Source organism: Rhinolophus hipposideros (assembly GCF_964194185.1).
Source record: "Rhinolophus hipposideros genome assembly, chromosome: 8".
In the NCBI taxonomy this organism is placed as follows: Eukaryota; Metazoa; Chordata; class Mammalia; order Chiroptera; family Rhinolophidae; genus Rhinolophus; species Rhinolophus hipposideros.
In genome coordinates, this window is record NC_138054.1 from 82,577,826 (window position 1) to 82,593,601 (window position 15,776).

Genomic DNA, 15,776 nt, shown 5'->3' on the forward strand with positions numbered 1-15,776 from the left:
TTTCTACTCATCTGACTGAAAAAAATGTTGTCTTCCACACTTTGGTCTCTCCTCAACGCCCTTCCTCTGCCTTCCCTGTATTCCGTTCTAGGCAGAAATGGAAAAGACGGTGTCTAAGGTAGCGGTGCAGGTTAAAGCATGACTCTGACCAGGGATCAGGAACTCCTGAGGAGTGGGAGTGACAACATGTACTGATGATTCTGAGATAACGGACCTTCGGTAAAGCTATGCGTAGTCGTGAACAAGACAGATAGAGACAGAAAAGGGGATCCAGTGGTTGTATTTAAGGTATTGTTGGTGCAAATGGTGACTATCCCAAATCAGCACTGCAAAGGTGGCGGAAGGACTCGCCTGAATCTTGGGGCTTTCGTGAGCAAGCAACTTTTTCTTTGCTGTTCAAATCTGGTTCTAATCAAGCGCCCAAGACTGTAAGGCCAGGACAGAGCACCCAGATGACTTTATATTACAGCAGCATTCTACAGTCTTTCTTAAAGGCATCGCTAGTCTACAAAGCCCCATAAATAACCCTTCCGAACCAATGGGCTTGCACCCCTTAAGACACCAAGCATTTAGTTTTCATAAACGGAAGTGAAGAAAAACCCTTCTAAAAAGGAAATTATAGGCTGAAATACAATGAATTTCAAGTTGCAGCTGGAACAAGGAGAAAAATAAGTTATTTTTCAATGGTCACAGCCAATCTTTTCTGGGAATACACAAGATGAACAGCATTTATTTTAATGCCAAGACAATGTATGATTGGAACAATATACACTGTATTTCTTCTAATCAGAGTGGGCTATTTATGAGCTTGCAAGTTCAGGGTTTGTCACATATAGGCCCATGCTGAAATCGTAAAAAAACACACAAAAAATTCCTACAACTAATGGATTTCAATTTAGTGATCTGAAATGATGCCAAGAAACTAGAAGCTTTCTTAGTACGACCTTCCTAGTAAAAAGTGAATTATGTTGCTTAAATCATTTGTTTCAGTTAATCATTTAGAATCCATCAAACAGGAATTTTGAGTGGTTTATATGTGCAGGTTCTGACAAACAATCAGAAACATTTGTTCTAACTTGTAAACATTTGTCAAAGTTAAGTAAGTCTACAAATCTGTCAACAATTATGTCAGTGTTACAATAATTCTAAATTATCCTAAGCATTCTAATGCAGGTTTAGATTGGATAAAGAAATCTGAAGTGAAAGCACTGGATTCCGATTCCTCCCATATACGCTGTACACTATTAATCAAATAGCTTTAAAAATTCTACCTGAAGATGCATAATTAAAGCAACTTGGAGAGTCTGTATAATTTTATACAAGCCCTTCGGCCACACTGTGATCTGCCTGCCTACCTGCCCTCTCTCCCAGATGTGTTTTGCACCATTTTTCTATTCAACTCCCCATTATCCATTAATATTGACTCCTATTCTCGTATCTTATATTCTTCCTCATTTGTACTCAAGTTTATCCTTTATTTCTTGTTCATGTCATGCTGTCTAAAAAGCATTTTAAATTCACTTTCTCCACTTCTTACTTTTTAAAACGACAAATTAAATTGTTAACAGTTATCGATTCCAATGGACTTTCCCTTTGTAATACAGTTTGTCTTATTTTTTTTTTACAAGCATGCATTTGGTTAAAAAAAAAAGGACCTTGAAATTATGAGCGATGCTTTTGATAAAGTCATTCTAAATATTGTTTGTTCCTTTTTCTTATATTCTTCATTTCCCATCTTTTTTAGTTGCTGGTCTGAGGGTTTTGGTTGCATATATCTCACCAACACGGATATTTTTCATCTTTTTCATTTTCATTTCATTTTTTATCTTTTTGGTTTATAAATAATTTTTTGAGGTATAACTTATGTAGAATAAACTACACTGCTTTAAAGTGTACAATTCAATTGAGTCTGATAGATATATATACCGGTGACACCATCACCATAATCAAGAAACAAAATACTGCTAGTAACCCATTAGGACAAAGTTGGAAGGAAAGAGAGAGAGAAAAAAAGAACACTGCTATCACCCCCGTTCCCCAAATGTTTCCCTGTGCTCCTTTGCAGCCCATCCATCCCTCCACCTTTGGTGCCAGGCAACCACTTACCTCCTTTGTCATGACAGAGTGATTTGCATTTTCTAGAATTTTTCTATAAATGGAATCATACAGTATATACAGGCACAACTCATTTTATTGTGTTTTGCTTTACTGCACTTCACAGATGGTACGTTTTCAACAAATCCTAGGCAAGACCCTCCACCAGGAAAAAGACGATGATTTGTTTTATCACGACACTTGACTGCAGTGGTCTGGAACTGCACACACAATGTCTCCGAGGATGAGAGTGCTCTTTCTTTGTGCCAAAACCCTGGACAATAGATACTCTTTTTCATCTAGCTTCTTTCACTCAACATAATTATTTTGAAATGTATGTATGCTGTTCTATGTGTCAGTAGTTTTCTGTTTTATTTTTTTTAATTACTGAATATCCTACTCTATGGACAGTCTGAATTTTGTTTATCCCTCCATCTATTGATGACATCTGGGTTCTTTCCACTTTGGGGGCATTATGAATAAAGCTGGTATGAACATTCATACACAAGACTTTGTATGGATACATGTTTGCATTTCTGTTGGGTAAATACCTAGGAATAGAATGACTAAATGGTATGTTTAACTTTATAAAAACCACTTAAAAGTTTTACAAAGTGATTGTACCATGATTCCTTCCCATCAATTGTATACAAGAGTTCCAGTTGCTCCACATCCTGGTCAACCTTCAGTGTTGTCAGGTGTTTTTTTTTAATTAATTTCAGGTGTACAAAACAATGTAATAGTTAGACATTTACACTCCTCACAAAGTGATAACTCCCCGCCCAATCTACTACCCCTCTTGTCAGTCTTTTTAATTTTAACTATTTTAATGGGCACACACCTATGATCAGGGGCATCTCATTATGTTTTAATTTGCATTTTCTTAATGACCACTGATGCTGAACATGTTTTCATGTGCTTCTCGGCCATGAGTATAAATTCTTTTGTGAAAAATTTTTTCAGGGGCGACCGGATGGCTCAGTTGGTTAGAGCACCAGCTCTCCACAACAAGGTTGCCGGTTCAATTCCCACATGGGATGGTGGGCTGCACCCCCTGCAACTAAGATTGAAAATGGTGACTGGACTTGGAGCTGAGCTGCGCCCTCCACAACTAGATTGTAGGACAAGGACTTGGAGCTGATGGGCCCTGGAGAAACACACTGTCCCCCAATATTCCCCAATAAAAAATTTTAAAACAAAGAATCTTTTCAAACATTTAATCCATTTTTTTAAATGGGTTGTCTTTTTATGATTAATTTAAAGGCTTCTTTATTTATTCTGAAAACAAGTCCTTTAAGTATTGCAAATATTTTATCCCATTCTGGGACTTGCCTTTTTTGTTTTTTTAATGGTGTCTTTCAAAGAGCAAAAGTTTAAAGTTTTGACCAAATCCAGTATATCAATTTTTCTCTTCCTGACTTTTTGCTTTTTGTGACCTCAAAAATCTTTTCTGAACTCAAAGTCACAAAAATTTTTCTCCTATGTTTTCTTCTAAAGGTTTTATAATTTTAGCTTTTACATTTACGTCTGTGATCCTTTCAAGTTAATTTTTATGCATGATAATGAAGCTCATTTTAATGAAGCTCATTTTTCTCTATAGGGATACCTAGTTATTCTAGCACAATTTGTAGAAGATTTTCCTTTCCCTGTTAACTACCTTGGGAGCTTTGTTAAAAATAAATCAACCATATATTTCTGGGTCTATTTCTGGACACTAGCTGATTCCACTGATCCACGCATGTATCCCTCCCCCGGTACCAAACCGTCTTATTAACTATAGCTTTACAGTAAGTCTTGAAATCAAGTAATGTTATCCCTCCAACTTCTGTTTTTCTTTTCAAAAACTGCTTTGGCTATTTTGGATTGTTTACATTTTCATATAGATTTTTAAATCAGCTTCTCAATTTCTATAAATATCTCTAAGCATTATTTTTCTTGCTGGAAAAACAAATAAACTTCCTCACTAAGTTGCTAGGAGAGTAAAAAGGGATATGTTAGTGTATCAAATACGGTGGCACATAACAGGCATTCAATTAATGTTAGCTTCCTCTCTCTTTCCCTCTCTTGGCCTTTAAATAAACAGGATCCAATCTAGCAATGCCCTAACATTTCACTAGTGGGTCAATGGCCGTAGTAAAAATATTACCACACCAAATGACTTTTATAAGTAAATATTTGTATTTTTACTTGGATTCAATACTAAAATGCACTTGCCAGAGAAAGCAATTCAGCATATTTACTAATAAACTGTTTCAGGCCACATTTTAGGAAAGCATAAAACCACAGCCAGACAGAAATTTAAATATGTTTTCAAATTCCATACAGTGCCTAATTACATTATTCCATAATACTAACAGAAAATTCTCCTCTAGCAAGATCACAATGTTCCATTATTCATATTGATGCTGCAAATAGAAAAAGTATTTTTACATTTGTTTAGAAATACATACAAACACTTTAGAAATACATGTAACAAGCAAAATGTGGCTACTAATTCAACAATTAACATGTACTAATTTGAAACCCAAACCTATAAACAACCTAAACCCTTTGAAGTATTTTAGTTTAGCCTAACTGATATCACTCCACGAAACGGAGAGGTATCAGTTTGCAAACACAGGCCACGAAAAGGCAATTTTTAGTGAGCCACCAAAACTTTGTGGTAACCCACATTTATCAGATGAACTGATACTTAAAAACAATAATTGGCTTTCTTTTTCCATAACTATATTCAAGACCTCTTTCATCACAGTATTTTTTAAACATTAAAATGGCCTGAAACAATCAATTTAACTACACTTAATTGATTAATGGATGAATACATGAAATCTGCTGGTTAATTTTAAGCAGGTTGGCTACTAAGTAATTTACTATCCTCTTCTAAACAAGGAAGGAACAAGGCCAACTCGTCTTTTCATGAAGATATAAATGGAGGGCAAAGAGGTAACTGCCATCATGCTGACTGAACTGCATATAACGCATGACCTATTTCAAGGCATACCAGAAATGAATGTTACTGGGGCTCCCCTCCTGCCTCTATTCATCACCCACAACACCATCATCCGTTTACATCAGCTTGGCCTCACCCCTGACTGCTCCCGCTCATGAGCATGCATTTCAAGTTCTGTAAATATTACCACTGTACTATCACCCTTGCTTCTGTCTCCATTTCATTCCTCTGCCCTCATCTTATTTCTGGTTTCCTCTAATTTGATCATCTCTGGCATGATTCTGCAATACTACCACCTCTCTGCCTTCATTCTGGCCCTTTCCAATTCATTCTCTTCATGCTGCTTCAGTGATCTTTCCCAAATCAGAAATTCAGCCATGTTACTCTTCAGCTTAACATTCCATGGTTTTTCTCAATGCCATGCAGAGTTGCCATACAACCCAGCAATTCTACTCCTAGTTACATCTCCAAAGAAATGAAAACCTATGTCCACATAAAATCTTGCACACTTGATTAAAGCAGAATTTGTAATAGCCAAAAAGTGTGAACATAAATATCCATTAACTGATACATGGATAAAGAAAATGTGGTATATCCTTACCATAGAATATTTGTTAACAGATGTCAACACTACCCAAAGCGATCTACACATTCAAGGCAATCCCCATTGAAATCTCATGACATCTTTTGCAGAAATAGAAAAACCCATCCTAAAATTCATGTGGAATCTCAAGGGATCCTGAATAGCCAAAACAATCTTGAAAAAGAAGAACAAACCCAGAGAACTCACACTTCCTGGTTTCAAACTGTACCACAAAACTACAGTAATCAAAACAGTGTGATACTGGCATAAAGACAGAGATACAGACCAATGGAATAGAGAGCCAAGAAATAAACCCTTGCATATATGGTCAAATGATTGACAAGGGTGCCAAGGACATTCAATGGGGAAAAGGACAGTCTTTTCAAAAAATGGTGCTGGGAAAACTGGATATCCACATGCAAACGAATGAAGTTGGACCCTTCCTTACCTGACACCATATTCAAAAACTAACTCAATATGGATCAAAGACCTAAATATAAAATTTAAAACTATTAAAGAAAACACAGCCTTGTTACACTGGATCTGGCAATGATTTTTGGATACAACACTGTAAAATAGTAGAAAAAATATATATCTGTCTCCAGTTGCTGAATCCCTTGGAATTTCCTGGGAGACAGGCGTGTCTTTTGTTCTAATGAGGGAACTCATATCGAGGTGGACTCCTGGAAAGCTTCAGGATGGGGGCTGGTCACCAGAAAACCCCAGCCAAGCTTGGAATTTTCATCCCCACCCTCCATCCTCCAAGAAGAGGAGAGCAGCTGGAAATTAAGTTAATGATTGATCATACTTTTGTAATGAGCTTCCATAAAAATCCCAAAGTATGGAGAACTTCCAAGTTGGTGAACACATCTATGTACCAGTCAGGTGGCACAGCTCAACTCCACGGAAACAGACGCTCCTGCTCTGGGGACCCCTTCAGGCCCTTACCCTACACAACTCTTCATCTGGCTGTTCATTCATATTCTTTAACGTCCTTGGTAATAAACTGGTCATCTAGTAAGTAAACTGCTTTCCTCAGTCCTGTGAGCCATTCTAGCAACTTATTGAACCCTAGGAGGGGGTCGTGGGAAGCTCTGATTCAGAGCCAGTCAGTCAGAAGCACAGGTAACAGTCTGGACTTATGACTGGTATCTGAAGTCAGGGGAGTCTTATGGGACTGAGCCCTTAACCTGTGGGGTCTGTGCTAAAGCCACTTAGTGTCAGAATTGAACTGAATGACAGGACACTCAGCTGGTGTCAGAGAATTGCCTGGTGTGGAAAACCCACTCGCTTGATGCCAAAAGGACTGTGAGTATAAGCGTAAAGGAGAAAGAGTTTTTTCATGCTCAGACACCAAAGGCACAGGCAACAAAGTTAAAAACAGACAAACCGGATTTCACGAAAATTTAAAAATTTTGTGCATCAAAAGACAGCATCAACAGAGTAAAAAAGGCATCGCACATAATGGGAGAAAATATTTGCAAATCATATATCTGATAAGGGATTAATATCCAGAGAACTCCTAAAATGCAACAACAAAAAAAGATTCAAAAATGAACAGAGGACTCGAACAGACATTTCTCCAAAGAGGACATACAAATGGCTGATAAGCACATGAAAAGCTTCCTCAACACCACTAAGCATTAGGGAAACACAAATCAAAACTACAAAGAGATCCTGCCTTACACCCACTAGGATGGCTACTATCAAAAAAGGAAATAACAGGTGTTGGTGAGGATGTGAGAAAACGGGGACCCCTGTGCTCTGTTGGTGGGGATGTAAAATGGTGTAGCCGCTGTGGAAAACAATCTGGTGGATCCTCAAAAACTTAAAAACAGAGTGACCATGCGATCCAGCAATTCCACTTCTAGGTATTTACCCCAAAGAATTAAAAGTCGGGTCTCCAAGAGATAGTTGAGATCGTTGTACACCCATGTTCACAGCAGCATTATTCACAAGAGCTAACCCGTGGAAGCCACCCGAGTGTCCACTGACAGGTGAATGAGCAAGCAAAACGTGATGCAGATGTACACAGATACACACACATATATATATACATATAAATATTATTCTGCCTTAAAAGGACAAAATGCTGACACGTGCTATACCATGGATGAAAAGTGAAGGCACGATGCAAAGTGAATAAGCCCGTCTCAAAAAGACAAACACTATATGATTCTACGTACCTGAGGTCCCTAGAACAGCCAACATCACAGACAGAAAGAAGAAGGGTGGTGGCCAGAAGCTGGGGGCGGTCGGAATGGGGAGTTGTTACACGGGTACAGAGTTTCCGTTTTACAAGATGAAGAGTTACGGAGACGGATGGTGGTAATGATTGCACAGCGTTATGAATGTATTTAATACTACACTTAATACTTAACTGTGTATTTAAAAATGGTTAAGGCGGTAAATTTTATTATGTATATTTTATCACACACACACAAAAATTTGGGAAAATACCCCACAGGACTTTTGAGGATCACACGAGACACTGCATGTAAAATGTAACATGCTTAGCTTCTGGCACATGGTACGTGTTCAATCAACGGTAGCCACCACCGTCGTTCCCGAAGGAGCCAGTCTCCCTTTCCTCTGGGACATCGCCCGACAGTTCCCGGGGCCTGGAATGCAGTCCTCCACCTGGTCCACCTACTAACTCACGCCTCCATATTCTCCCAAGGTGAAATTCCAATGTCACCACTTCCTTTACACATTCCTCACGAAGAGAAGCCTCTCAAGGGTAGGCCAGTGTCCATTCGTCTCGCATACCACCCCGAGCCCCACCCCAGCTTTCCACAATCCCTGATATTAAGTACATACATAAACGGTGACTATTATATATATAAACTGGAAGACTGATTGGCAGGCTTCCACACCACCCACAAGAGCCGAGATCAGAGCAAATGTGTTATTTGAACTTATGATTGCTAATGCAGCTTATATTTATCAAGTACAAGTAATGTCCTAACTGATCTATCTACAGAAGTTATCTCATTTATTCTTTACTTGCAACAAGTCTCAAAGGGAGGTACTATTATTTTACAGATGAGAAAACAGGCACAGAGAAGTACTTATTGGCACATTGGTTTCTCATGGAAAAAAATCAGGGAAAAGAAAAGCAAAAGGTTTTCTTTTCATGTGAACTACCATACATAGTCCACCGAATGGAATACATTCTAGGGGCTGCTTATAAATGTCCGTGGCTTGCATTTTGCCTCGTTACTAAGAAAATGAAAAACACTGTTGTGCTTCATACACCTGGCTTGCAAGGACAGTTTTTTTTTTAGCAAAGTATCAGAGGCTTGGGAAACCACACCCGCAACCATAACATCTCCTTCCCCTTTTAGAGTTCCTGGCCAATCCCCGGATTAGTAACACTAGATATCCCTTACCATATTCTTAACGGTGGGAGTGAAAAGCAGGGGAAAGGGACAGCACCAATTTTAATGCTTTTCAAGTCACATTAAGGATTCCCAGGACCTCCATATGAATCTAGGAAGCACTGGAATCAGATTTTCCTCCTGCAAATATGCAACTGAGGCCCTGGCCATTGTCACACAGATGTCAACTTGGTCAGAGATCACAGCCAGCCAGGACGGGCCTCCGACACTCAAGAGTGGCAACAGGACTCTGAGGACAGTGACACTGCTTCCATGACTCACACCTACAGGGCTCAGAAATCCTGAAACTGCAGGGAAGCACCTCCATAAGTTTCATAGCTGTGATTTTCTCAGCACCTAGAATTTTATTTTCCCTGGGAAACAGAAAACGCATATAACTTCCCATTCTGTCCAAAGTGACAAGTAAAAGGCTCCTATGTTGGCAAGACACTACACCATCTATTCTCATTAACAAGAATGTGCGACTTATTCCTGTGGGTATATGCAAGACAAATTAGTCAGTACTGCAAGGAAAATAAACGGCACAGCCCTTGAAGTGCGTGGAGAAAGAAAACCAGAGCATTCAATAAATGTGCTAAAACTTAAAAATAAGTCCATAAAATTAGCAAAAGCCATTAATGACGCCGTCACATAAAACTAACGGAACACGCCATTCATAAAATGGAATATTCTTTACTCATTTTTTAATTTCCTGCAGTGAGATGCTGGCACTACCACTTAAACCAACATCACTTTCTATTTGTTTAAAAACAAAAGTGCTCGCTGGTTTATGTTTCTTGGTTGACTACTCCTAAACATTTCTAATACTACTTTATTACTAAGATCTACTGACAGTAATTTACATCCCCAGAAGAAATTAAAAGTGGGTAAAAGTCCCAAGAGTACAAGGACACACAATCAAATATGTGAACTGGCAGAAATTCACATGAAATCTACCTTACCTGGACTTTTAAATTTATAAGCTAATTCATTCAGTTAATAAACACACTGAGCAGCAAATACGGGCAGAGAATATAGTCTACAAAATTCTCAGCAATACGTGTCATTCATTTTGCAATAAGTACTGTATGCCTCCTCTGTGCCCCGGGGCGGGGGGGCGTCAACAGTGAAAACGAAACAGTCTCTGGTTCTTAAGTTTATATTCTAGGGAGAAGAAACAATTGAATAAAGAAACAAATTGCAAATTCCAGCTGGTGGTATGTGCTACTAAGAAAAATTAGTGATGGGATAGAGAATAACTAGGACGGACACCCAGAAACTCAAATGCTAACAAGGTTATATAATTTTTTAAAAAGATACACTAATCTCAAACCTTATGGATGAATTAGGCAATGCCAACGAATGGCAGGGGCAGGAATAAGAAAAAAAGCCAATGAGAAGAGTAAAAATGTGAGGAGAAAAAGAAAGGAACAAGAGCTGAAAGAAGAAACAGATGTGTAATGAACAATAGTGCCAATTACAGAGAGGCTTGTGTTTTTTGTCCATCCATGGGCTCAATTTATCAGACTAAACCATATTATTATAGAAAACACCTATCCTACCATAACCCTAATAGATACAAATAGATATTTTAAAAACAGAATTAATGGGGGAAACAGAATTGGCTTTCTTATGATAGCATAGGGAGGGGTATTCATAAATGTGTCTCTTCCTACAGGACCAAATCATATGAGAACTTTCGATTAAGACATTACGGAAGGAAGGTCCAAGATGGCGAAACAGAAAAACAAACAAAAAAAGAATCTTGAAAGAAGTTAAGCTTTTACATTAATGTGGACATGAAACATTCAATAAATAATCTTTTATTGTTTAAAAAAAAGACATTACACAAGACTCGGAGTAAGAGATCCTTGAAGAATTACTTTTTTAAAGAACCACTGCCTGAAGCACATGCTTACGAAAGTTATTTAACTCATCTGCATAACATTGAGACCAAACAGGAGCTATTTTTCAACAAACCAGTGGGAAAAGCATAAAACCAGGTTAGTCAAACAGAGAAGTGCCCACAAAGGGAGCTGTCCATTCACCTCGGCTTCCCTTCAGTCTCTGTCAAGGTAGAGTATAACATGATCAAGACGTAACTGAAAGCCTGCATTGGCCCTTTCTTCCCTTCCTATATCTTCTACAGAACCTCTATCTATCTTGTAACAGGTTGCCATTCTCTCTGTCTCCATTTCCATTTTGAAGTACCAGGAAAGCAAGTAGCCAAGAGGTTTAAAGAGTTCTATCACTGCCTATAGGAACAGGAACTAACACTCACTAAACCAATGGTCAGTGTCAGAAGACCACTCAGACTGCATGAAAGCCTCCCAAAATTAGATGTCCGTACTTTCTTACGCCGTCTCTCAGTGCATGACTAAAGGGACAACCACCTCAAAATCTGAACTCAGCTCCCCCCTCAGAATTAAAACTCCATTTTCAACTTCTGCACTATCATTCTCTAATTCAACTAAGTAAGCAGAAAAGCAAGCAAAATCATGACCTTTTTCTCACTAGTCTCTCCTGCCACCTCCCAGAATCAGTTACTACGTCTCATGTGTTATTTAATGTATATGAGGTGCACACCCACCCCTATTGTTTTACTTCCAAATTCTGATCAATGACATTACCACTTACCCAAGTTCTAACCTTGGAGTCATTTTTGTAAGAAATGAAGATGAAGCAAAGTTAACTAGCTGGAGAGAAGATTTTTTAAATAGTATTTATTGAGTTCCTACTATGTACTTGTCACCGTGCCGGCCTAGGAAGTGGGTTATACTATTTTCCCTTTATAAATGGGGAAAAAGGTTTGTAGTTTCTCAGATATACCCATTTCTCTCTAGTCTAACAGTTCAGACTTTGATCTCTTCACATTTACAGTGCTATTAGTCTCCTCTCCTCCAAATCTGATCTGTATAAAACGTTGCCATACCAAAATCCCATTTATATCAGATCAATTCCCTGTTGAGGACAGTGAAATGCCTTCTGCTTGTCTATTCGCACAGTGACTGGCCCAGAGCTCACTAAATATTTGTTGCTTAAAACCACCCTATGATTTCCACCAGCCTGGTATAATGAGCCCTGGGAGCAGAAAGTAATTGATTTAATCTAAGACAGAGGTATTGAATGTACAGAATACATGTGAGAAAGCCAAAGGCAACTCTAAAGCCTTCAAGATAAAGCAGAATCTCTCTAAGACATTTCACAATTCTGACTCCAGCCAAAGCAGTCTTTTAGGGAGTGCTGAAATTATTATCCAATGCCTGGGTTCTAACCCAGCTCCTCCACTTCTAGATACTTAACTGCTCCATGCTTCAATTTCCTCCTCTATGTAAGTTCAACTCGGTCTCTGCTCAAGTTCTTGCTCCCTCCCTGACTACCCCAGTCCACATCATTCTTCACAGGTCAGTGGGAGGCCCATTTCCCTTGCAAACGCTTACTGATTGACCTCGACCATCACCCCACTTACTTGATTTATAACAGTGCTACAGCAAAAAGAGTCTGAATCCCTTTTTAATTTTTAGCTGTGATCATATCTCACTATGCCTCATTTAATTGTTTCACCTATGTATGCCCCACTGCCCCCCTCATGAATGACCGTGACACTACACACTGCCTCACGTGGTCATCAGTGACACAATATGAATACCAACAATTATTACTACCAAGTGCCAGGCACTATGCTAAGAATCTTATGTATTTTTCTATCCTTCAATCTTCATCATCCTTTTAGGTCATCTGTCTCTTTATCCCCATTTCATAATTAAGGATGATACATCACCCAAAGCTACAGAACTAGTGAGGCTGGGGGGGGGGGGGAGTGTGAGAGTGAGTGATTTCAAACTACCTCCCATTCTTAACTACTATGTCATACTGTTTAGTAATTCCTTTGGCCATTTCATATCTAGGTGTTAAATCCTCTCTCCTAAATGTAAGCCGTTAACAATAACAAAAATTGCGTGTTTCTTTGGTCACTTCCAGAATAACCCATTCTTAGCAAGAGATTCGTCCTCAAGCCTTTGGTTATAAACTAACTCAATGAATCCTCACAACTCTGTGAGGCAGTATACTAATTTTTATTGCCAATTTACAAATGAGGAAACAGGCACAGAGAGGTTGAGTAACTTGCCCCAGATCACACAGCGGGTAAGTGATGAATTCAGGGGTGAAGTGGTAGGTGTGACGCACTACTTCATTTATTGACTCTTCTGAACCATTTTTATTAAGCACTTTGCTAGGGGCTGGGGAATATAGCAATGAATAAACCAGAAAACATCCCCGCTGTCGTGGAGCGTACTTTCCTATTTCTTTTCCCACATTTTCATTCAAGGGCAATCCTAACTCCTCTTAAAAACACTCTTAAGATTTCCATCCAAAAATATCAAATCTGGACAATAAAAATTAGTATTAAATAAAGAGCACGGGACCTGAAAGCCAGAAAACCTGGGACATAGTCGCAGGTGTGCCGTTCATCAGCAACCGTGTCATTTCTGAGCCCCTGGGCACATCTCTGTCCCCTGACTGTCCTGTATGTGGTGACCTGGCCCGGCGCCCAGCACCGAGCACGGCTCAGGACAGCAATGGCCCTGTTCCCCGTCCCCTCCACGCAGCGACTCCGCAGTCTGCGTCGTCCTGGAGCACGTGTTCGGGGGCTCCGCGGGGACCACGTCCCAGGGCGCCTCCCGGAGCCGGTCCCCGTCACTGCCGCCCCGTTCAGGCCCCGGCCTCCTCGGACGCCCGTGAATCGCGTTCCACATCGGGAACGACAGCCGCTCACGTTCGGGCCCGGCCGTGCCCACAACGGGCCCCCGATGACCTTTACCAGGCACTTTTGTTTCCGCTGAGCAGGAAGGTGGCCTCCCGCCCAGGCTCCCGTCCCCGTGCGGGCGACGCGGCCCCGGAGGACCGTGGCGCCCCCGGCACACGCCCGCGTCCCACCTCCTGGTTCCCGCCCCACAGCGCTCCGCGCCTCTCCCGCCACCCGCGAAACCGACCCCCGCCTCGTCGGCGCTGCGACTCCACTCCCCGCACTCGGGCGCTGCCTCGGCTCCCCGGGCCCGTGTCCCCACCGCCGGGGGCCCGTCCTCGCGCCCGGGCTCGGATGACCGGCCGTGGCCGTAGGGGCCGGAACAGGCCGGACCGCCGACCTCTCCCGGGGCTTCCCGTCCGCCCGCCTGGCCGGCGGACCCCCGCGCTCCGGGCGAGGCCTGCCAGGGACGACAAGCCCCTTACCTATCTTCACGAGCGCATCCGCCAAGCACCGGTCCCACTTCCTGCCGAGCTCGGAATCCGACATGTTCCCCGCCCGGAGCCCCAGCTTTCCCGACCGTGGCGCCCCGCGCTCCGGTTCCCGGCAAGTCTCGCGAGACCCAGTCGCGGGTCCCAGGCCCGGAAGGCCGGCGTCGGCGCGCCAGATCTCGCGAGAGGACCTCACGGCTTCCGTCCTTTCCGGCTTTCTTCCGTCGGTCGTCAAGGTGACGGGTTACGGGGAGGCCCGAGGTGACCCTGACCTTGGAGCCGCGCCGACCTAAGGGTGGCGAGGCTGCCGGGTTTCTAGGCGGCACCCAAAGCGCAGTCGGAAGGCGCTTCGTCCGCACCCGCTCCCGGCTGGGGCCCTGGAAATTCCCAGGGCAACTGAGGGCACAGCGCTTGATGGATGCGCGTACTCACCTCCACTTTTTTCTCCTGTCTCGTTCCCTCGTTCCTTGCAAGGGAACTCCCGCCTGCACCTCTACCCCACAACTGCTCTGGCAGCGGCCGGCGAGGGCCGAACCGACGTGATGCTTTTTGGATCCCTGGACAGCGTGGGACACGCCTGCTGCCCCCTGCCTCCTCCGCCTGGTCCGCGCCTTCTCTTGATTCCTTTGGAGTCCCGGGCCGCCCGGCTTGCCTCGTTCTCCGCTCGCCCTTCTCTTTCGGGGTCCTCGCAGGGCTGCTTTTTCTCGGCCCGCTGTTTAAAGGGTGTTGGCCCGGAGGTCACAGCCACGACTACAACTTAGGGCTCCCCTCCCTCTTCTTGTCACAGGAGCTTGCCCCCCCCCCCATCGTTGAAACATGTGCGGGTCCAAGGAGACGCCGGGAAGGGCCTGAGCTGCGCCTTCCTCATCTGCACACTCCCAGTTCAGAGCACACAGTGCCTGGGGCAGCTGAAGTTTCTACGAAATATTTGTTGAACTGAATGCATTCACCCATTTAAGTTTTTCATTGACCCCTGTCAACTTTGAACAGCAGAAGCGCTGTGCAGTCCTTACTAGGACAGGGCCCCTTCCTACAGGAAGGCTTCTTCCATGACCACCCTTCTTCTTCTAGTTCTCGCCTGAGCTACAGACCAGATTGTATTGTGATTGTTTGTGTGTCGCTCGAAGGCTGTGCCCGGTCCTGTATTTCCCCCATGGCTGGCAGAGCCTGGTGTACATTGGGTTCTCAATAAATATTTCTTGAATTGATGTAAGAATAAGTGGATGTGTAAATAAATGATTGAATGTAAAAGAGAAGAAAAGTCTGTTCTGGAGGAACGCTACAGTGTAGCATTTATGTTAAAAGAGGAAAGAAAAACTAACTTCACTAAATACCTACAATGTGTCACAAGTAGCACCAGGCATCTCATATAATCTCATTTATCCTCGCAGCAGGCTGACTGTTATTAGCCATTAGTATCTTTGTTTTCACAGATTGGGAACGGAGTAGCAGAGAAATTAAGTCATGTGGAAGATACACAAGCCTCTGCATTGTGTAGATTTAGAAACTGACAGAAGTATTTTTATTGGAT

General features: G+C 42.1%; 1 protein-coding gene across 1 annotated transcript in view; it reads right to left on the reverse strand.

Moving 5' to 3' along the window:
* The window catches only part of MICOS10 (mitochondrial contact site and cristae organizing system subunit 10), a 29,793-nt gene extending 14,343 nt beyond the window's left edge, over positions 1 to 15,450 (reverse strand). Inside the window, exon 1 of the mRNA XM_081055882.1 lies at positions 14,240 to 15,450. Within this exon, the coding sequence (XP_080912008.1) occupies positions 14,240 to 14,303 (64 nt within the window). The 5' untranslated portion in view covers positions 14,304 to 15,450. The remainder of the gene's footprint in view (positions 1 to 14,239) is intronic.
* Between the last annotated feature and the right edge of the window lie 326 nt (positions 15,451 to 15,776).